General features: G+C 32.3%; 2 protein-coding genes and 1 long non-coding RNA gene across 5 annotated transcripts; 2 read left to right on the top strand and 1 right to left on the bottom strand.

Annotated features, from left to right (window-relative positions):
- Window positions 1-477: 477 nt before the first annotated feature.
- Window positions 478-3,000, top strand: LOC138881990 (uncharacterized). The gene is made up of 3 exons (XR_011403422.1): window positions 478-756; window positions 2,057-2,179; window positions 2,928-3,000. It is a non-coding gene; the product is annotated as an uncharacterized lncRNA (long non-coding RNA).
- A 461-nt stretch (window positions 3,001-3,461) lies between these two features.
- Window positions 3,462-7,251, top strand: LOC104242475 (uncharacterized). 2 transcript variants are annotated; one of them, XM_070162905.1, is made up of 6 exons: window positions 3,462-3,505; window positions 3,942-4,034; window positions 6,125-6,232; window positions 6,313-6,683; window positions 6,767-6,800; window positions 6,993-7,251. In XM_070162905.1, the coding sequence occupies exons 1-5, from the start codon at window positions 3,482-3,484 to the stop codon at window positions 6,774-6,776; spliced, it is 606 nt and encodes a 201-aa protein (XP_070019006.1). In that variant the 5' UTR covers window positions 3,462-3,481; the 3' UTR covers window positions 6,777-6,800; window positions 6,993-7,251. The 2 variants fall into 2 exon arrangements, with proteins under 2 accessions (XP_070019006.1, XP_070019005.1); XM_070162904.1 differs by lacking the exon at window positions 6,767-6,800.
- A 10,926-nt stretch (window positions 7,252-18,177) lies between these two features.
- Window positions 18,178-20,103, bottom strand: LOC104249782 (protein COBRA-like). Of its 2 annotated transcripts, none has more exons than XM_009806265.2 (5): window positions 19,990-20,103; window positions 19,508-19,578; window positions 18,927-19,353; window positions 18,558-18,696; window positions 18,178-18,467 (listed from the first exon to the last, which is right to left on the bottom strand). In XM_009806265.2, the coding sequence occupies exons 1-4, from the start codon at window positions 20,075-20,077 to the stop codon at window positions 18,584-18,586; spliced, it is 699 nt and encodes a 232-aa protein (XP_009804567.1). In that variant the 5' UTR covers window positions 20,078-20,103; the 3' UTR covers window positions 18,178-18,467; window positions 18,558-18,583. The 2 variants fall into 2 exon arrangements, with proteins under 2 accessions (XP_009804567.1, XP_009804566.1); XM_009806264.2 differs by having other exon boundaries at window positions 18,179-18,467; window positions 18,584-18,696.
- Window positions 20,104-24,495: the final 4,392 nt, after the last annotated feature.

Raw genomic sequence — 24,495 nt, 5'->3', positions numbered from 1 at the left:
AAAAATAATTTGTAATGTAAAATTTTATATAGTTATAATTTCTAAATAGGTATTTATATAATCAATCTGGTTCGACTTTTACGATTAATTTTTGCTTAAAACCAAATAATTAAATTTTATATGTTCTTAAAACTAAAAATCAAAATCAAATCAAATAAAGAATGTTGATTTTTTTTTCCAGTTTTGGTTCAATTTCTCGTGAACACAAAGATAGTTAAATCAATTCTTGAAATAAATCTTTTGAATATTGTATTACTGTAGTACATATTTGATATAGCTTATTTATAACATAAAGTCATCCAAAATTGGGATATGTACTAAAATAAAGTTTCATTTTAGTATTATTTTCACAAGGTAAAGTTTCTTTTTACTATTTTTTTTACATAAGTTGGTTGTACATTTGTAGTATTATATGTATATAAGTTGGTTGTATATACTATTTTTACATAAGTTGGCTGATATTTTAGAATTAGTGGGAGAGAGAGATAAAGTTAGGGTTAGAAGAAAATTCAGGGTAAAGCACTTCTCCACTCCCTTCCTTGGCATAACTCTTCAACCTCCTCCATACCCACCAAGCTCGTCCATACCCACCAAATAGAATTCCACAACATTGTAAATTGGAGAAAGAAACCGTCTTTTGGCGCTGGTTTTTGGGATTTTTGGCTCCAAACGAATGTCAGGATAACCACTATATATATATATGAGAAAAATGACTGGAAAAAATACATTGCAAAGTGAAGCAAAATTTCTGAACAGGTATGTATCATTTCACCTACTCTTTGTTTGAATAAGATTCAATAGATTGTAATTGCCACAATCATATATCAAATTATTAATTCATTAATTATTTGTGGCATAGACATTGATATGCTTTTATTTTGTCTCATATGATCAATCTAGATGAGAATAAATCAATTAGAAGATTTTGAAATAGAAACTCTTTAATTTACTGTGTATATTTAGAGTTTTTAGTTTACTGTGTATATTTATAGTTTTGCATGGTGTACTGAAGGGGAAATATTAGATATTATCATAGTAGGCATCTATTTTGTGTATATATTGACGTTTTCTGTCTGGTTTTGAGGGAAGAGTGGATGGATTGTGAAAATATGGTATTAAAGCTTCTGTTTGAATCAAATCATGCTTCTTGGTGGCCCTTGGGAATTTGTTTGATCGGATAATGGCACTTTAAATTTAGATGAACTGAAACAAAGTGTTTTAAGGTGAATATTTTGTAGGGTAATTTATATTTTTGTTGAAACCAGTAAACATTCCTTCACTAGGCTCAATCTTTGTCAGACACACAGCTTCTTTTAAATCTGCTGCATGTATAACTTATAAGATCTTTGGTATAAGTTTTTGAAAAAAATTAATATTATGGAAAAATAAAGGAGCTGTTGATAGTTCCCATACTATTTTTAGTTTTGATATGTCTTTATAATTTTGATATCGCTGCCCAAGTAAGTCTAGTGCCTCTTCTCTTGCTTTTTCTTGCCAGTCAGTGTGCCTAGAAGAAAAATAGTCCATGAGAGCAATGTCTGCGTTGTTTCTTGTTCAGCATTCATCAATTATTTCTTCAAATATGAGCTTCTCTCTTCCAGCAGTATCATGATTAGCTTTCAAAAGCATTCCAAGATAATCTGTTGTAATGTTGTCCATATTGCTTACCATTGCACACACTCTTTTCTTGATTATCTCTGTGAAAAGTTGCTGAATTTTTCTTTCAACTTTCACCATTGAAAAACTTTCATTTATACGATATACGTTTTTGAAAACATAGTTGATGTGCCTTCAAATTAGAAAAATTTCTACATAAATAGATCTTTGCTATGTTATACTAATTACTTAACTCGGCTAGTGATGCTTCAATAGTTCAATAAATTTTAGGAGAAGAAGATAGTAAATTCGTATTAGGAAATGATGTGCATCAGGCTTTCCAGATTGATGATTTATGTTCTTTTTGAGTTTTTCTTTAGTTATTTCTAACTTTTGGTTTGTTAAACTAATAGATTTTACATCTAATGAATATACTAAAATTATATAGTATTTTTGGTAGAATTCTACAAATCAATGGCATCAGGCGGACGTGTCTCTAGACAAACCACAATTACAGGTGCTTCTACTCAAGCAAGCCGATTATCTGATCCATCAAATAGTAATAATCCTACTCCTAATACAGGTAATACGTACCTTTTATTATATTGACTAGGAGTGTATCTATTAATTATTGTTTGTTCTCCTTTTTAATTTGATGCTTATTGCTCATTGTTGTCAGTGTACTATTTTTTGTTGTTTATTCTTATGGATCCTTTTTTTTGGCTTGTTCTGTGCATTCCATATTGTTTTTCTATATGCAACTAGTATATCCTGCACTTTCTAATTCAGAGTTTTGGTAGTACTATTTTTATTGAAACCTTTGCTGTAAAATTGAAGTAATTTCTTATTGTCAGGTCAATTATATTGCAATTCGAAGGTATATTGGGGATTTTCATTTCTGTGGAAGTCATTATCTGATAAATTACATTGCACCCATTCTTTCTTGTTGGTTTTAGCAAATACTAAGAGTAGCCAAGAACTTCACACCTATTGCTATATTATTTTTGAGTTTATCTTTATAAAACAAACAGATTGTGTTTAAAAGAGGGGATGTAAACAAAGTTTCTGATTGTCGCCCAATAAGAAGTTTCAACAAATTCTTACTTTCCTCAACTGGAAAGAAATAACAATCTTTATATTCCAGCATCTAGGATTCTTTTGTGTTTAAGTTGGAACCAAATATATTAATATTTGAAACATTCATTAATGTTAAACTTGAAACAGTAGAGTTTTCATTTGTAGCATGACAATTAATTACTAATATATATACATGGTTACCATTTAAGAATTTTAGCAAGTATTTTGAACTGATTTTTACTTTTTAAAATCAGATGATTCAACTAGAATCAGGAAAGGTCGTGGAAGGACAATGGGAAAAGGTCTTGAGAAAATGAAGAAGTTTATAGGGAGAAAGATGGTTATAGACATTCCAGTTGGTAAAGGAAGGTCAGTTAAGGCAATTCCATCAGCAAAGCTATCAAATGAGTTAGGAATTATTGCTCGCAACTTTCTTTCGCTTCCAAACAAGTGGAAGGAACTCACAAGAGATGATAAGGATGCAACATTAATTAGATGCCATGTAAGGATTCTATATTTTGGTAAATTTTATTACATTATAAATATGTTAGTTTTTAATCTTTTACCAGCAAAGGAAATTTTGATTATTTTGTGAGTGTCTTCAAAACTTCTCATTTTGCAGGAGAAGTTTGAAATTAACTTGGACGAGCATTACACCAAAGATAGTTGTGAGGATATTCTGAAAAATAGAAGCCGACAATGACGCTACAAATTAAAAAAGCTATTTGAAAGTGCAAGCTCCGAGGAAGAGGCTCGTAAAATTGAAGTGCCAGAGTTGAGCCCGGAAAATTGGAACAGGCTCTGTGACATGTGGGCGAATCCAGAGCATAAGGTAATTTCTATTCATATTTGTCTCGTTATATCTTTTTCTGGCAAACAACATTCACGATTTCTCAACCTTTTTCTTTAAGTAATTAAGAATACGTACAAACAAAATGTACAGAAGATATTTTCAGAAAATATTTTTCTCTACTTTGTAGCTGCAACATTCATTCATGGATGATATGGCTTACATTGATATGAGTAGACCCTTACAGAAGATACAAATAAGAGTAGAAAATAAACTGGAAGTAAAAATAAAAAAAAAAGGATTCTTTAAATGCCTCTGAAAATTGCAACCTTTGAGAAGAGTTTGACGTGGTTCTTTAGTTTATGTCCACTCTTTTATGCTAACATCTGAGAACTTATAGTGCGAAATGATAATAAGCTTTAGCATCATATTTGTTTCATTATAATTTTATTTACTTATATTTATATATTCTTTGTAGAGACGATGCGAGATAAACAAGGTCAATCGAACAAAGCTGAAATCTAATCATTTCATGGGGTCAAGAGCTTTTGTAGCTGCTCGTGCTGAAATAGTAAGTTATACTATTTTTATTTTTTGGAACTTTTCCAATCTCTATGCTTGGTAGGCGAAGACTGAAATCTCAAGGGACATTTTTAATATTCAAAATGGTGAAAAAAAGAAAAGAACTTGCACATACTTTTAAGTATTGCTATTTTTCATTCATAATTCAAATCAAGTTAGTTTCTTGTTGTTGTTGTGCAAGTTTTTTTATTGCAATTGTTGAGTATTCTAGAGCTTGTTTGGCCTATTTATTGCTGTCGAGGCTCTGTTTGTGACTCGTTATTGGATTTCTAGTTTTCTTATATGGCATTTCGTGAACCGGTTAGCTTCTTTTGCTTTGTTGATATCTGGTTTCCTCTTGTGAGGATCATCTGCCGTGTTGGCTCTGAACTCCATATTTGCACTAGGATCAATCACTGCTTTAACCACCTGTTTCCATGTTAATGTAGTTTATGAGTGTTTTGATAACATAACTTAGCACTTAAAACTAGACATATAACTTGGTTAAATATTAGACATTTCATGCTCTTAAGTAGTAAATTACTAGAACTTGACTGTTAAGCTCTTATTATGTTTTGGTGTAAACTGGAACTTGTAAATGATGCTGAAATCTTGTTAGATCTCATTTCCTAATTTACAGCCCCAACGTTAGTGCTGATACTCAATAAAACTTACCTTTTCTAAGAAAAAAGAAGTAGAAAACTTGATTCTCATCAGACATTCCATCAACTATACTTTTATATTTGAAGATTAATGTATCCATTGATTTTAGTTAATATCTTATCTCTTCTCATACGGAAGGCATATCTTCTATGTAAAGCAGTTATTTTTATTTTATTTATGTTTGAGTTGTTCGAACTCGGAAAGCATTCTGTGTCAGTTCTTCCTCTTCCTTTGTATTTGCTTTTTTTTTTTGCTTGAGTTCTATGATCCCTGCCAACATTAGAAAGTCAGATGTGTGGGATGAGAATTGCTAAAATGGGAGAAACTTATCATTTGTATAAAAAATAGAGAACCTGCTTAATGTGTAGTACTTGACTCTTTGAAACTAACCTTGCCTCATATGTGTAAATATTTTCACAACCAGACACCAAACCTATTCATAAATAAGAAGTTTTTATCTGTTTGTATATGTTATGCAGTCATCTAGATATCATGCCCTCCAGTTGCCCATGTAAGAAAGTCGCGCTTCTATTAAAGTCAACAATGATCTGAATCACTGCTCTTTTTCCTTCTTTGTCTGGTTTAAGTTATCGACAATATGAAATGAACTAGAGAGGCTGCATTTAGGATGTTTGATTGAACTCTTTTTGTATTAAGAATAACTTAGATAGTTAGATGCGTGTTTAGGGTCTTTGGTGGAGTTACATATTCGACTTTGGATCAATGTTTGGACCACGGGAATATGAGAAAGGGTCCCAAGGATCAAGGGGAGTCTGTTGTGAAACATTGAAGCCTATTTAGTTATTTCTAAGTTTGAGATGTAATTTATAGTGAACAAAGTCATGGTGAATTGGTAATTGAGAGGTGGGGACGTTTCTGTGCAACTTGTTTCTTTCGTTTCTCTTTACTTTTCTTTAAATCTTTGTCAGCATGCTTTAGTTAAACTTTTAATTATCAAATATTAGTATCACATCTAGGACCTTAATAACAAGGAAAACCAGTTCTATGTCTGTGTCATGTATTCTATAACAACTGTTAGTAGTAGTATTTTAAGGCTCTTAAAATATATTGAGCTTTCTGATATAAAACCTTTATTTGTTTCCTTTCTCTGAGTTTATTTTTGTATAAAAGGGCAGTCAACATATAAAAATTCTGTCTTGTTGTTAGTTGGGAAGCCATAACTACTCTTCATTAGTTGTCTAATGTTACTTGTCACATCAATTTCTGACTCTGCAATGTTCTGTCTTACAAAACTCTCAAAAATGGTTGCCTTGACAGGAGTTGGTATAGGTAAAAAGCTTTGATCTACATACATTCATTACCTTTTGTTGAACCTGTAATCTAATCATGTCAATGTGGTTGAGGTTCAATCACCCTAGGCATTCATTACTAAGATGATATTTTAGTAATATTTCATATTATTTTCATATTGTGTAGGGTGTGAAGGAACATGAAGGAGTAGAGCCAAATAGGATTGAGTTCTTCAAAAGTACCCATTACTCGAGTGAAAAAGGATGGTCATCTCCAGAGGCTGAGACTAACTACGTAAGTAATATTTTAGTAACATGTCACATGTATTCATTCTATCTTATAATTAATTTAACTGATATAATATTTTTATGTAGAACAAAATGAGAGATTTGAGAGCTCGATCTGTTTCTGAAGAGAATCCAATGACTATTGATGAAATTGTTGATAATGTACTTGGTACAAGGTCGGGATATATTAAAGGTCTTGGTTATGGTCCAAAGCCTAATACAACTACAACAACAAAAAGAAGGACAACAGAATTAGAGGATGCTCTTAGGAGGGCAAAAGAGGATGCTGCTACTACCCAACATGGTTTACAAGAACGTTTGAATGTAACTGAAACTGAGGTAGCAAATCAGCAGATACAGATAAAAACATTAACTTCTGAGCTGGGTATTCTAAGGGCACGCCAAGAGGAAATATTAAACCAAATGAAGCGTCATTTTATTGGCTCATCACCATCAAGGTTAGAAGTACTACATCTTTAAATGATAAATTCAAGTATAATTCTTTTAGCATCTAAGTTCGAATGTTTTTTTAATGATACAGTGAAGATTGAGCCCCACCAGATTATCAACTTTGGGTACACTAAACTTCACACTATTTAATTTTTTTCTCATTTTTATTTACTTGTATCACAATTTATTTATTTGTTTCACCAATTAAACTCTACGTCTAACAAGAAGTTGTAGTTTATACCAATTATATCTTATTTATACCATGATACCATAAAGTATTAACTTAAATCATAATTTTTTCTCTATCTTTTATACAGGTATATGGAGGAAACTATTGGATCAAGACTAATTGCAAGTGAAGTGTCACTGCATTCCTCCACTTCTCAGTCCTAGTTTAGGAGTAATATTTCTCAATTAGACTTACTTCCCAGTCCTAGTTTAGGAGTAATATTTCTCAATTAGACTTTTACGTTGGACATATTTACTTTAACTATGTTTCTTTTAATTTAAGGAGCTTTTATTTCAATATAGTTTTAATATTAGTTTTATGATCAATGGTGAATATTTTTGTTATTACCTCTGATTGTTTTTATTTTTATGTTATTACGTTGATTGTTTTATTATGTTATTTCAAATTCGTATTACGTCAATCTAAAACAAATACGAATATAAACGTCATCAAACATTTGTTATTAGTGACAAAAAAGTTCACTTTTATATAGTTTTTAGGAATATCACATTTTCGTTATTATACAAATTAAGTTCGTCATAAATTCACTATATTTAGTGACAAAATAATTTATGTCCCAAAATCATCTTTTTATTGACTACGAATCAATTTTGTATTATTTGACAATTGTAATTGTCACTAATTATGATAACTTATAGTGACAACTTTGTTTTGTCGATAAAAATATTCTTTTTAGTGACAAGATGGTAGTTTTAACTATAAAATTATAATTGTCACTAATTATATATTTAGGGACGAAATACTTTTTTGTAGATAAAAGGTAGTCTTTAATGACAAAATTACGGTTTTCAACTACGAAACACACATAGCTTTAGAGACATTTAACGTCGTCACTAATTAAACTAAATTTTAGAGACGAGGCAGTTTCGTCGACATTAATGCACTTTTTAGTGATGAAATCATACTATTAAGTACGATTTTTTTGTACTTTTTATGACAAATAAATTCGTCATAAATATTGCGTATTTAGGGACGAAAAAGAATTTCGTATTTAATACTTCATTATTTGGCGACGAAACACAAAGTTGCCTTTATATGTTATTAGTGACGGTGTTTTAGAGACGAAAGATTGACAAAAAAAAATTCGTCATAAAAAATCTTTGGTGACGAAAAGTGAATCATAGGTGACAAAATAATTCATCATTGATAATCAAATTTGTTGTAGTGAAACTGGGTACATTGAATTTTAATATCCCAATTCCCATTCAATTGTAGCATAATTGGGATTTTTGACATAATTGCGTTTTTTCAGAAGATTTGTAGAAGTTTTAGTCGTTTTTTTATTTGTGAAAACAGAAAATAAAGCATCTACAATTAGAATACAAATAATCTACAATTTATCTACAAAATATCTACAATTTATCAACAACACCCAATCAAAACAAATAATGATTTTTGAAAACCTAAATTTGAATTCAAAGCTTTCAAGCTTTTTAATGGCTATCAATGGTGGATTTGTAGCGATTTTGATTTGTAGCGATTTTGATTTAATGACGAACTGAGATTTTGATTTGTAGAGATTGTGAGAATATCAAAGAATAGAATATGATTATAAATTGAAGATAAAGGATTTCCGTGATATGATTTGATCTCCTTTCCGTTTCAAAACTTGAATTTAATGTAGAATCAATCAATCCCAAGATTCTTTCCTGATTTTTCGCGCGTTATTAAGGGAAGATTCTGCCCTATTAATTCCTAATAAACGAATGGTACAGAAATTGTAGGAAAAATGTGGACTAGGCGGGTAATTTAGATACTATACACATATTTGGTAATAAAGTTTCATATATGGTATAGGAAGGAAAAAATCTCAATCTTCAATAATACCCTGGCCCAAACTAGAGAAAATTTTGGGGGCCCTCAGTGTACACATCAATACAAGAAATTAAAAAATAGTCAGATTTACAAGTGATCATTCAAAAATAGCCACAGTTTTAAAAGTTATCGAAATTTAGCCACTTTTCATGTAAAGATAAATCTCAACGAAAACACTATTCAAAATTCGAAAAATACTCCAACATAATAAACTGGAATTCCAGCAAAGTATACTGGAACTCCAATATAATATACTGAAACTCCAGTATACTTTGTTGGAACTCCAGTATATTATACTGGAGCCAGCAAAATATATCGGTCCAGCATAATATGCTGGAAGTTCATGCACGGGTGCACCGAACTCCAATATATTATGTTGGAGCGGTCTCTGTTGCAGCAAAATAGTGGCTATTTTTCAATGACTTGGCAAATGTTGGCTATTTTTAAATGATGAGTCTGGAAACTGGCTAGCCTGTGCTATTTTAACGTTTCCATACCATGTTTCACGTTGTAAAAGCATTTCATGGGCCAGAGGATTGAATATAGGGACAAATGCATAGATAGCCATTCTCAGGGATACTATTTAGAGATTAGTCAATGTTTATTTTGTCGTAAAATTTTAAACTAAAAATCTTAACTTCAGAACAATCAAGACATTTTTGTCCAAAAAATTGAAATTCAAGACAACAACCACCTAGTATAATCCCGCTTAGTGGGGTCTGGGGAGGATAATGTGTACGCAGACCTTACCCCTACCTTGGGGTAGAGAGGCTGTTTCCAAATAGACCCTCGACATCCTTCCCTCCAAGAACTTCCCACCTTGCTCTTGGGGAGACTCGAACTCACAACCTCTTGGTTGGAAGTGGAGATTGCTTATCATCAGAGCAACCCCTCTTGTCTAATTCCTAAATAGGGGTCTTTTAGAGTGACTACATGGTGTCATTTCTACTTAAATATACAACAAAGGAGCAAGTGCACAGATAGCCATTCTCAGGGATGCTATTTAAAGATTAGCCAATACTTGTTTTTCTTGAATTTTTAAGCTAAAAATCTTAATTTCAGGACAGTTTAAAATATTTTTGTCCTAAAAAACTTAAATTTAGAACGCACCGACTAATTTCTAAATAACAGCCCTTTTGAGTGGCTACCTGGTGTCATTTCTTTTACAAAAAGAAGAGCTAAAACTCCCACTAAACTATCAGAATTGGTGCAAATTTGCCCCCATCTACCTATTGAGCCAAATTTACCCCTCTCGTCAAATTTTTGGCTCAAACTTGTCCCTAAATCTAACCGCCCATTTCTAATTGACAAATAATATAGATTGTAATGACATGACATATTCTTATTGGACGAATTGAAACTCCACCCTAGATTTGTCAAAACCACCCGTATAACTCGACTAATTGGACCAACCTGTATACAAGATGTTTCCACCTTAATAGTTCGAGTTCATTTTAACAATTCAACTCTTAATGATTGATGCATCCACCATCTTAATAACTTACCAATTATTTTTTAAATATTTTCTTGTTCACAAAGTCAAATTTCCTTTAAACTGCACTTGCATTTCAACTATATTACACATCTATCTATACTATATTAAAAGCACGGAGACCCTTAGCGAAATATCGTTCGCCTTTTTCACCCTTAAAAATTTAATTTTACACTAGACAAAATAGTAATTTAATTATTTTTTTAATATGTAGGAATAGTTTTAATTCATTCCCTAATATTTAGGACTCCAAAACCAATTAAAGATTGTGTACCAAATCCTTCCTTATTTGAGCTATATAATATAACATATATGTAAAAAAAAAATAATAGCTTCGGAAAAACACAATGTTTTGTACGTGCTTCGTCTGCATGTAAAAACCTTTGATGGAACACTTTCAATTCCTGAAGTTATATTAGGAAAAGTATGAGCACTTTGGAATCCTTTTAGCAATAGGAGTCTTTTTTTTAAACATTAACCAATTAAAATTTCTATAAATATTTTAGGCAAAAGTTTCGTTAACTATTCATATATATTTTAGGTTATACAGTCAGACCTCTCTCTAACATCATCCTTATATAATAGTCATTTACTATAAAAGCTGAGTTATTCTCGGAACCGAATATTATATTATGTTATAATATATGTCCTCTATAACGGCACTTCACTATAGCAGCCAAAAAACTTCGGAACAAATGAGGCTGTTATAGAGAGATTTGACTGTAATCCATTACATTCACTCCTTTTACTTAGGAGTCTTTTTTAATATACGTTTGGCTAAAAGAAAGGGAGGACGAGGGTGTGAATCGGAAAAAGAAAAAAACCATGTACCAAATTATTTCTCTTAGATAAAATATATATATAATTTATTTCTATTGTATTGCACGGCCAGAAAATAGTAAATATCGTTCATCTTTTACCCTTAAAAAATAACTTTTACAATGGACAAATTTGTAACTTTGGTTAGTTTCCTAATGTTTAGGATTTTGAAATCAACTAAAAATTTTGATATTAAATCTTTCCCTATTAAAATAGGTAGGAAGAACTAATATTTAGGAATTTAAAATCAATAAATATTTTACCTTATGTAAATTGTACTAATAGACAATACATCCTTTGTGCAATACGTATAAAATCAAGATGAGAACGATGGCGACTTCAATTAATTACTAATTAAAATTAAAAAATGGAAACATAAAATCACATACATTAAATTAAAATTATTTAATACAGTAACTTCTAAGTAAAATTATTTCAATGTAGAATAATTAATTATGTATTTTAAGTATTCTTATTTAATCATATACGGTAATTAATTCATGTTCAATTAAGCACCCAAAATAATTATTCAATATCATATTTAAGAATAAAAAATTATACAAGCCTAAATTCATCTATAATCTATACTATAAAGTCCCTATCGAAATATCGTTCTCCTTTTTTATCCTTTAAAAATTAATTTCACACCAGACAAAATAGTCATTTAATTATTTTTCGAATATTTAGGACTTCAAAATCAACTAAAATTTTATTTAAGAAAATCCTAATATTTAGGTCTTCAAATTCAATTAAAATTTACTTTATTATTTTATTTCCTTATTTGACCAGTTTTTATAAATATCCTTTTGGAGTTTAGTACGTGAACATTAAAGTTTTTTTAATTCTTAGCCTCTAAGGTATATAATAGTATTTGTTTTTCTCCAAATTGCCAATAATTGATTGCCTAAAATATGGAACATCCATCAGCAATGTATGTTCGCATTTTCCTGTTAAATTTTTAAGAGTTTTGATTTAATCTTAACTTTAAATTTCTAGAAGTCTGAACTAATATTGTGTTAATTTAGAAATAAGTTAAGCTACCACCATACTATGTGAATGTGCAACTATAGTTAATATTTTAAACATAAGTTAAACTAATGTATTTGGAATTCTTGAAATAACTATAAATTTGTCATCCCTCACCCCTTAGCCTCTGATAATTTTGAAAAATTGACCTCAACATTGTGAACTCTTGAAATTTCAAAATTGTTATTAGCAGAGTACATCCGGAGTGAGTTTAGGATGGTATTGACTATTATTTGGTATTGGATGAACATACAAAGAAGTAAATTTAGACTTAAATCAATAAGAATCCAGATAACTTTTTTTTTACACAAGAAGAGGTTCATTTGGCTATAATTTTGATTAACTTTGAATGGAGAACTATTTTTTTGTATAATGACATTATGAACGTAAAGTTTATAAAGAGATATTGGATGAGATATAATAACATAGAATGTTTTTATCTAATATAATAAAATATTTATAACTATAAATACTATAGAATTAATTACACTAACTTCACTCGAAAAATGTTGAATTCAGCTATATATTATATCAATGTAGTAATATTTTTTTCATCATTTAAACATATATTGCGTTTAGTTTTACCTCCATTGCTATTTTTTAATAATTTATATATGTTTTATATTGATTAACGTGATGCATACGTGCAACGCATGTACACTAAAACTAGTAATTAGTTAAAAGGAGTAACCTAATATAGAGAAAGGAGAACCAACTAGTCGTTTTTTAAGAAGAGGGGGTTATAGTCTCATGGGTCGGGTTATACGGGTGAGTTTATAAAAACTACGGTCGGGGTTCTAATAAGCAATAACTAATGGCATTTTGGTGTCCTAATTTTGTACTAATTAATTGATTGGCTAATACGACATTTATTTTGACCGTATGAAGTATTGCTTCCTCGGTCTTCTTTATCTATCACTTTAGTCGAGAGAATTTGGTAGAAAATAGTTGTCACTTTAAAAAAATATGAATATATTAATTGTTTTTTAATTCGATTTCACCTTTGCTACTCTACAAAAGCATATACTGATTAGGTAAAAACGAGCACTTTAAACTCCTTTTCGATTTAGGAGTTTTTATTTTTAATACAGTTTTCTTTATCTATTTAAACTATACATAATTTTACCTTGTATATAATCATTTCCTGTTTCAAAATTTATGTAACTACATATAGCACATTAACTATTATTCCTTGTTGAACATAACTATTAAAAACCAAAATCAATAGAATAGGAAAAACTATTGACAAGGAATTTCGAGATGAAAATTTTCATAATAGAAAACCTTAGGATTTAAAAAAATACAGGAATTAAGCCCCCCCCCCCCCCCCAAAAAAAAAAAAAAGAAGAAGAAGACATTTTTGACAAAATATCTTTTCTAAAAATGATTTTTTAATTTCTTTTAAACATCTTCACTAGTATTTTGTTGACTAATATTTTAATATATCAATGGATGATTGAGAACTTTTATGTGGCGATTTTTTTCTTTTACTAATTTAGGTATATAGGATCAATATTTTACGTTTTTAAAGCTTACACTTTTCTTTATAGTAACTCAAGCATATTTTGTTAATATAATATTTATATAATTAATAAAAAAAATTCACTCATTCAGAACAGGGTATATGCGTAACGTGCCATATAGGGGCCCATTTGAGAGAAAGCGCTCCCTACTAAGAATTTTTCCATACCCAGGGCTCGAACCCGAAACCTGAAAGGACATCCCCATGTGTTGTACCACATTCCTTGGTGGTGTTTTTTTTAAATTTTATCAGGAACTCTTATGAACTCCAAATATAATCTCCTCAATGAGAGACCATTAAATCAGACGAACCTCAGTAATTAATGGCATCTTATTTACCTTTGAGTTTCTACATGCCAAGTCAATACCAAATTAAAGTTCCCACTCCACAAATATATTTGATTTTTTAAGCACAATATATTTTTTGACTAGATTTGTCTCCATATAGTTTTGTTTCTACTGTCCACAATTGTCAACTTGACCATTGAACCGTAAAATGTCAATAGAGACAAAATTAAAATTTCAAGCTTATGAGTTCAGAATCTTAATCTTTTTACGTTACGGGCTTTTAAATTAATAATTTATACTAAAATTTTAAGACAAATATTTGATTTGAACAAAGGATTCGGCCGCAAACTGACACTGTGGCTCTGCTTGTGGATGCCAAGTGTAGAACTTTCCTTTACTGTCTTATGATATTTCCAAATTTAGAAGTTCATTATTTGGCCAGTTGTAACCGCACACTGGTTACCGAACTTTAATGCACCCCTGGCTGGCCATATAAGCCACGAAAAAAGGTCCACTTAAGCAAATAATTTCTATTTTGCATTAATTATCCACGTTTCGATATACACATCACAATAATCATAGAACAGAAGGTTAACACTAAACTGTACAACAACTGCTTTTTATAGTTATCCGCATCTAATCATGTCAATCTTCAACCGTAATGCTCTGACCTATGTCATATTTAGACAAGCTGTACATAGTTTAAAATTAAGAAAACCAACCATACATTGAGCCTGTTTGGATTGGTTTAAAAGCTGGTCAAACCAACTTTTAAGCCATTTTTAGATGTTGGGAGTGTTTGGCAAAAAAGAAAACAGCTTAAAAAAAGTTAAAACTGGCTTAAAAAAAACCAAAAGCCACAATCCCAACTTTTTTTTCCCAGCTTAAAAGCCAACTATCTTTGACCAAGTATTTTACCCTCTTGTTCCTAATAATATTTATTTTTTCAAAAATGTCCTTCACAAACTTTTGAAATAATTATAATATCCAACTCAAACTTTTAAAATTTGTAAACTTTGCTTTGAAAGGTGAATACGACATTTACCTAATGAAGTTTTCTTACTAAATAATTAAAACATGAGATAGGAAATAGGACTCCTAAACCTAAAAGGAAGGAAAAATAGTCCTAAATATTAGTATAAAAATAATTAAACATTTATTTATATAATAATCATCTGTAAATCTTTATAAAAAAATTATAAATTAATAAAACTGATATACATGCGAAGCCATAACAGATGAAGCTTGCTAAACATACTTAACTTTAATATCTCTTACGTAGATTGTAGTATTGTACTTGTGTTTGATTTTTTTTTCTAAGAATTTAAACTCGTGTGCGACCAACAATTCTAGTTGCATTGTAATTTCTAATTAACTATACGTACAATTTTCAAATAATTTTAAAAAGTACAAGTTTATTTTATTTTGATTTCCTAAATATTAGGAATTTTTACATAGTTCAAATAAGGAATGGAATAATAAAATGTGATAGTCATTTCATATGTTTTCCAAGTAAGCTTGGAATTTCAAGAAATAAATAAAAAATTTACATGGTTCAAAGAAGTGAAAAATAAGAGTTCAACAATTATATTTATAAAAATTATCTTAGGTGATCAGTTCAAATATTAATTATTTCGTATTTATATTAATAAGTTTGAAATAAAATATTATAGTAATAAGCTTCTTTATAGTGTTAACCGCTTTAAGGATATTTCAGTTATTTTAATAGAAAAAGTACTTATCAACACTTGTTTACTAAATATTTCAACAGTTTTTTTTTAGCTCCAACACTTTTATCCAAATGCATAACTGCTTATTTATAACACCAACTCCAGCACTTAAAAAGTACTTTTAAGCACTTGTGCTTAAAAGCTACCTTTTTTAAGCCAATCCAAACGGGCTCATCTTCTTTTCTGCAAAAATAACATTCTCCCACGTAAAGCTTAAGATATTACGTGGAAAGAATATTACTTTACTTAGTAACCAAAGTTTGACCATATGAAAAGAAAAAGATTCTACAAATTCGCAACTCACCAGTCTAGACTTTTCTTGAATTTTATATGCAACATATACTAAAAACGAAATATCTGTCTCCAGCTAGCTACACAATCATTATACTATATATACCTCTGAGATACATGTAATAAAACTTGAGAATTTTCGAAAACTAACGTATTTAATTAATGGCCAGTGGAGCAGCTGAGATGGTGTTTCAATGTATATTTGATGCAAGCTTATCTAATTTTGAGAATATGGAAAGAAAACCATATCATAGAAATTGCAGCTGTGCGCTGCACAATCTGAAAGGAACAGGTTCAAGAACTTGCTGTAATCATAAGAATATTATTTCATTTCCCGAAAAGAAATTTTCAAATCACAGTTCTATATCAATCTTCTTTTCCAACAATAATAATTAGGCCTCAGTTCCAAAATAAATTGGGGTCGACTAGAGGCTAAGGGTACTTAAGGCAACAACTTTTGCAGCTGCTTATAGGTATAAAGTATTGACAGAAATTTTTTTGGTTATTACTTCTCAATTTCTCAATTTCTCAATTTCTGGACCTTCTGGCTACAGGAGCAATTGTATATATTCTTTTGACTATCATATCTCTTCTTGTGCATACCATTGGTTTTATGTAATTTTTGGGACTTGTGATGGAAATTGCATTCTAAACTTTTTATAATTCAATGCTAGCTGTTTTATTTTTCGGATTATGTAGATGGAAAATCACCACTCCTTTCTGTTTCTTACATGTAATTAAGCGAGAAAAGAAATGCTAGCAGAAATAGCTTACTACTCCCTTTATTTCTAATTATATGATGACGTTTGACTCGACACGAGATTTAAGAAAAAAAAACTTTTAAAATTTATGATTTTAAATAAGGAAATAGACAATCGAGCATATTAATATGACCATCCCCTCGAGAAGCGTTAAAAATAGAATTGGACAAACGAGTAGAGTCAAATGTAAACGAACGAGTTGAGTCAAATGTAAACGAGTCAAATTAATAAATGAATCATGATTCAACCCATTCAAAATGGGATTTTAGTCAAAAAAAAAAAAAAGGTAGTGATGAGTCATAACCCAACATCTTCAACATGACCAAACCTTCTTTTCTATTTTCCTTTTTGTAGAAAACAATTTGAAAGCTAAAAACTTTTTCTTAAATTATTCCAAATTCACATATTTTCTAATCCCAAAATTTGATGTTTTATGTTTGGATTTGGATAGAATTTAACCTGTTGGTTACGCAATTTGACTCGTTTCAACCCAATAATTTAATGGATCATTTCGGGCTCAACCCCTTAATAAGGACAACAAACATATCATTACTCTAACCATCTAAACTTGAACCGGCTGGAGAAATTACTAAACATGGGTTGATTTTGCCACCTCTAAGAGGTCGTTTGGTATCTAATAACGGTAGTATGCAAGCCAATTTCGACACACCCTAATTATTTCATCAGATACCTATTGTTTGACAAAAATTCTGCCACCAAAACTTAGATCGACGAAAATATCATCTAGCTGTGTCTTAAACTCTTTACTTATGCAGCTCTTCCCATTTTCACATTTGTTTCTTGGTCGAAATGCAAATGCTGAGTTACTTGAGTATGTACTAGAGGGTGAAGTTTCTAAGATTTCATCCATAAGCAGTAAACAAAATCTATAAAGTAGTAATCAGTGAAATGTTTTACTCCTGAACATAAAGAAAACATAAATCTTAGAGCAATTCTTTCTACAATCTACAGTAAAGTAAAAGCTAACAGATCAGGCGGCTCAATGAATTGGGTGGCCTAAAGCCAAACCATAATAAAAGGCCCTAAGTTTATTTCATAAAATCCATATACCACTGACTAATGAGCCACAAAAGAACTTACTTTATGATCAATAGACCAATCAAACAAGATAAAAATAATAATAATAACTAATTCAGAAGAGCTAAAATTAGAAAAGAAAATGGTCAGAAACAAAAACATGAAATTGTTGTGACTAGAGAAGAAAAAAATTAGAGTTGAAGAAGGAATGTGAAAAGATATACTACTAAATAATGAACAACAACAACAATACCAAATTCAGTATAATTTTACAAGTAGAGTCTGGGGAGATAGAGATGTTGTTTTTGATAGATCCCCGGCTCAAGGAAAGATGAAAAAAAATCAGTAGCAACAAGCAATAACAACAACAAGATAATAAGAAAATAAAATGAATGAAACAAATCTCGTACTAAATAATGAAATACAAATAAATTTTCCATAATCTACTCACTCATTAGAATAGTTTCAACCAAATTCAAAAAAGTAAAAAATATATATTTTGTGACCTTAAATGGTAATTTATAAATTATTCCATATTATATATAATGTAATAATAATATCGGGGCCTTCTATATTTTGAAGCCTCAAGCGGTGGCTTCATCCGCTTCACCCTTAAGCCTGCGCTGAGATCAGTACAAGCATATCTTTAATAATGACATAAGCCATGCAGAAAAAAAAAAAGGAAAGAAACATAAATCATCATATTTTTTGCTAGTGCTGAACTTATTGCAGGTGCTGAACCTAAAGTTGGGGACTCCAAACTGTCAAGACAACATAAGAAAATATCAGAACTTTTGAAAGACAAAAAAAAAAAGAAGGAATAATTTGAGAGTAAGATAGTATCAGCTCACTCTATGCATGTTCCATGGTGAGTTACCTATTTTGACAACCACCGCCGCAAGTCGGGCAGTCTGAATGGAATATAACGGGCGGAGATGGATGAGTCCTCAGCTACGAAACGTGAATACATACAAGTAACACTCCATGTCTCTACAAGGAAAACAACAATATAAATTAACATGATATACCATTTGCTACTAGAGAATTGGCAAATTGATGCTAAAAAAAGTACGTAGTTCATCTTTTACTCATGTGTCATGCCATTAGCGTCTTGAGAAGTGAAGGAACAAAGAAGAAAACAATATGCTTAATTGGAAAAAAAAAGCATGCAATCACCAAAATAACAATTCTCCTATAGCTTAATAGTCTCTGTAACTTACTCAAAACTTTAGCAATCGTTCCATTTTGAGTCGGAAACTTGCTTGATTCCACCGTTTTTGCACCCCTACAGTAATATCCTGGTGCTTTGAGGGTAAATCTTTTAGGCTTCCTCACTTTTCTTATACTTGGGAAAGCATGACCAACATCGAGCTCGAATGAGCTCACAGCTTTCCAAGGATCTTGAACCCACGAGTTAATTACTGCACCTTTGCGGCAATTCATAAGTCGTTGCTTATATACAAATGTGGGATCCCGCTTACAACAATAAGGGATGTTCCCTTTGAACTGCGAACAATCCCCTCTCTCAGTAGCTTGACCTCCACGTGCACTCCAAATTACTTCTCCGTCGGACCATTTCCAACCTAGTTGCCATCTTGGTGCTTGAATAGGACGGTACTTCTCAAAGTTGTAGATTGAAACATTAACCTGCTTAATACATGAGAAAAAAAAGCACTCTTTGTGTCAAACACAAATTTGTTAAAAGTCTAGATTAAAAGTCTAGATGCTAATAAAACATGCTATTCCAATAATAATAATAATAATAATATAGGTTGGTAAAACTAGAGCAGAAAAAACTCACAGTGTATACATTTGGAGTCCAAGACATGATATCCCACTTGATGGTAATGTTTCCGTTCTGGTTGCGTGCATCTGCATACATAAAAATAAAATCTGAAAACTGAACATAGACAAAATCCAGATTAAGACAAACGTCAAGGAAATATTCAAGATTAGATTAATTCTGTAGTCTTCCATTTCAATATACAAGCACTTCAGTCGCATGGACAAGGCCAAACTCGTAAGAATTTTCAGGCCATCCATAATTTTCACATACACCATCGCCAAGATACATGGGCGGATTTGTAGCCTAATACATGGGACAGATGAACCTATGGTCTCTCCGTTAAACTAGGTATTATATATATATATATCATTTCTAGAATTAATCTGCTGGTACACATGTTCCACAGAGGCTAAATGACGCACTTGGTTCAGAGTGATTTATTAATAAAAAACTAGAAAATATAATGATAAATGGGATGAGAATTAATGGGCACTCGCCAGTAGACGTGAAGCACAGAAGAGACAGCAAGAAAGCTAACAACAGAATGCGAAATGTAGTGACTGATAGTGAGCGGAAGACTGCCATTTCTGCAACCAAAAAAGAGCTCTTTGCTTAATTAATATATCTGAATAGTATCGCTTTCAAACAATATTACTATGCACTTAACACAATCAAAAGCAGTGATGAATTAGGTAAAAGGCGTCCACTTTGTGTGCTGCTCAGTAATTACTATGCATTAATTAAGTTGTTCATAAAGGTTAACACCTTATTTATTTTAAATAAATATCATTTAAAAAAATTATATTTTATAGATACTTTTTAAGTTTTATAGCAAAATATTTAATTTTGGTTACTTCCTAGCCCTAAGCCACTAAATACGCTAATCAGTTACACTATTTTCTTTCTCTCTCTACTTTGATATATCACATTCTCTTCCCACATCCTGGAGAATGGCAATACTTTGCCGATTTTGTTCAACGACAGAGGAGGCATCTTCCTTCTCTCAATTTACCCTAAATAAATCGTTCTTTACTTATTTTTGCGGGATAGGACAAGGTAATTTACTTTTTTATTTGCCTTCAGCTTTAGTTGTTAGGCATCGCCAAAAAGGCCCTAAAACTATTTTCTGCCACTTTGCAAGGCTGCGCAAATTACAATTCTCAAGCGGCGAAGATAGAGGCACCTCTATACTGTTGCGGAAGCCAAATGTATAGAGTGTGAATAAGTCACAACTACTATACCAAAAATTATGACAGCCACCAAATAATAAATAAGACAATAAAGCAATAATAAAGGGAACACAAGAATTTACGAGGTTCGGCTAATTCTGCCTACTCCTCGGACACAACCAAATATTTTATTCCACTCCAAAATACAAGTGAAATAATACTAAAGAGAGAAGATACAAATGCCTTAAACAGATGAGAAGGCAAATGAGAGGTGTGTTTCAATCCTAAACATTAGGCCTTCTTTTATAGGGGAAAAATCCCCCCAAACTTAACTCCCAACCAATGTGGGACTTTGGCATTTTGCCAAACTTCAACAAATCTCCACCTTGGCAAAATTCCACATTTTCAATTCTCTCTCAATAACAAATTTTGGTTGTGTCTTCATCTTCAATCTTCAGTGTTCAACAATGTTGATCAAATCCAAACAATGTTGAAACTTGACCGCAGTCACCACCTTTGTCAGCATATCAGCAGGATTCTCTGTAGTATGAATTTTCTTCACCGTGACTCCACCTTCTTCTATGATTTCTCGTACGAAATGATATCGAACATCAATGTGCTTCGTCCTTGCATGATAAACTTGGTTCTTCGCTAATTGAATAGCACTTTGACTATCACAAAAAATTGTGATACCTTTTTGTTCAACACCAAGCTCCTTTAGCAATCCTTGAAGCCAAATTGCCTCTTTCACAGCATCTGTAATAGCCATGTACTCTGCCTCTGTTGTAGACAAAGCAACTGTTGACTGCAAAGTAGACTTCCAACTAACTGGTGCCTTTGCAAAAGTAAACACATAACCAGTAGTTGATCTTCGTTTGTCCATATCACCCGCAAAATCTGAGTCACAATATCCAACTACAAACTGATTGTCTTCCTGCTCAAAAACTAACCCGACATCTACAGTATTATGAATATACCGTAGAATCCACTTCACAGCTTGCCAATGCTCCTTCCCTGGATTGTGCATATATCTGCTAATAACTCCAACAGCTTGTGAAATGTCAGGCCTTGTGCAAACCATTGCATACATCAAGCTACCAACAGCATTTGCGTATGGTACCTTTGACATATACTCTCGTTCAGCTTCATCCATTGGCGACATAGTAGTACTTAGCTTAAAATGGGAAGCAAGTGGAGTACTAACTGGCTTAGTCTTGTCATCTATGCCAAAACGTTGAAGTACTCTCTTCAAATATTCCTTTTGAGATAAACAGAGTTTCTTTGAACGTCTATCTCTAATTATCTCCATGCCAAGAATTTTCTTTGCCTCACCCAAATCCTTCATCTCGAACTCCTTCTTCAGTTGAATCTTCAACTTATCAATTTCTTCCGAATTCTTGGAAGCTATCAACATATCATCAACATATAGGAGAAGATATACAAAGGAACCATCTTTAAGCTTGTGCAAATACACACAATGATCGTATTTGCTTCTCTTGTACCCTTGCCGCAACATAAACTCGTCAAATCGCTTGTACCATTGTCTAGAAGATTGTTTCAATCCGTACAACGATTTTTCAAGTTTGCACACCATATTTTCTTTTCCAGCAACTTTGAATCCTTCTGGCTGAGTCATGTAGATTTCCTCCTCCAAGTTTCCATGTAAAAACGCAGTTTTTACATCCATCTGAACTAGTTCCAAATCCAATTGTGCTACCAAAGCCAACATAATTCTAATGGAGGAATGTTTTACAACTGGAGAAAACACTTCATTGTAATCAATTCCCTCCTTTTGAGCATATCCTTTGGCCACCAATCTTGCTTTGTAGCGAACATCTACTTGGTTAGGAAATCCTTCCTTCTTTGCAAATACCCATTTGCACCCAATTGCTTTCTTTCCCTTCGGGAGATTGGCCAATCTCCATGTATGATTCTGATGAAGGGACTGTATTTCATCATTCATGGCAATCCTCCACTTATCTTCTTCTGAACTTTGGACAGCGTCTTTATAAGTAGTAGGAACATCATCAGCTACAATTGAGGTTGCACAAGCAACCGTCTCTATGAGACGAACAGGTTTCGTTATTGTTCTTTTTGGCCTGCTGGTTGCTATTGATTCAAGTTGTTGTTGAGATTCCTGAGTTGGAATCTCCTCTACTGGCTCTCCTTCCAGAGGGTAATCTTCATTTGTTTCCTCCTCTGCTTCTTGTGTAGGAAAAATAAATTTTCCCTCAAACTCCACCTGCTTAGAAGCACCTTCATTTTGTTTGGTATCTTCTGTTACCTTATTTACCATAGCAAATTCATCAAAGGTAACATCTCTGCTGAATATTACTTTCTTTGTCATAGGGCACCATAAGCGATATCCTTTGACTCCAGAAGTAATTCCCATAAAAATAGCCTTCTTTGCCCTTGGATCCAATTTTGACTCCGTCACATGATAATATGCAGTTGAGCCAAACACGTGCAAAGAGTTATAATCTACAGCAGGTTTTCCGTACCATTTTTCAAATGGTGTTTTGCCATCAATAGCAGCAGATGGTAGACGATTAATGAGGTGGCATGCATATGTAATTGCCTCAGCCCAAAATTCTTTGCCCAAGCCAGCATTGGACAACATACACCGTACCTTCTCCAGCAAGGTCCGGTTCATACGTTCTGCCACTCCATTCTGTTGTGGTGTATGTCTAACAGTGAAGTGTCGGATGATGCCATCATTTTCACAGACCTTATTGAAATGATCATTTTTGTATTCACCTCCATTGTCTGTGCGAATACACTTGATTCTCCTGCCTGTCTGATTCTCCACCATCATCTTCCATTTGAGAAAAATTCTCAACACTTCATCTTTGCTCTTCATTGTATACACCCATACTCTTCGGGAAAAATCATCAACAAAGGTTACAAAATAGTGCTTCCCACCCAATGAAGGTGTTTTGGAAGGACCCCAAACATCAGAGTGTACATAATCCAAAATGCCTTTAGTATTATGGATCGCTGTACCAAATTTAACCCTTGTCTGTTTCCCTTTAACACAATGCTCACAAAACTCCAAGTTGCAAGCCTTTACTCCTTTTAACAATCCTTGATCTGATAGAGTTTTCAAGGATTTTCCTCCAGCATGTCCCAAGCGCATGTGCCATAGCTTGGTTGCTTCTGCCTCTTTGTCGTCACTGGATGTTACTGTCGCTGTCCCAATAACTGTACTGCCACGATAGCGGTACATATTATTATTCTTCCGATTAGCCTTCATTACCACTAGTGCACCGGAGCATACTCTCATCACTCCATTTTCTGCAATGATTTTGAACCCTTTTGATTCTAGGGCTCCCACAGAGATGAGATTCTTCTTCAAATCCGGTACATATCGAACATCTATCAATGTTCTGATCATTCCATCATGGTTCCTTAATCGTATTGAACCAATGCCATATGAGGTAAGAGGGCTGTTATCCGCTGTGTGGATGACTCCATATTCTCCTTCTTGAAATTCCACGAACCAGTCCCTGTTGGGACACATATGATAGCTACAAGCCGAGTCCATCAACCATATGTCTGATGATGTTGATGACTCTGTTGTAACTAATGAGAAGTCTGAATCATCACAATCAGCTACATTTGAATCCATAATAGCCTTTCCATTGTTATGTTTGGCCTTATTCTTCAACTTCGGACAGTCTTTCTTCCAGTGCCCTTTTTCTCGACAAAAGGCACATTCATCTTTGCTGGGTCTGGATCTTGACTTGGATCTTCCCTTCTTTGTCCTCGTTTGATTTTGAGGACGACCCCTCACAAATAGTGCTTCTCCTTCTCCGCCCTTCTGTTTTTCTCGCT

This window comes from Nicotiana sylvestris, chromosome 11 (assembly GCF_000393655.2).
Source record: "Nicotiana sylvestris chromosome 11, ASM39365v2, whole genome shotgun sequence".
NCBI classification, from domain to species: domain Eukaryota; kingdom Viridiplantae; phylum Streptophyta; class Magnoliopsida; order Solanales; family Solanaceae; genus Nicotiana; species Nicotiana sylvestris.
The sequence above is the reverse complement of the archived record's forward strand: the minus strand, read 5'-3'. Positions and strand labels throughout refer to the sequence as shown.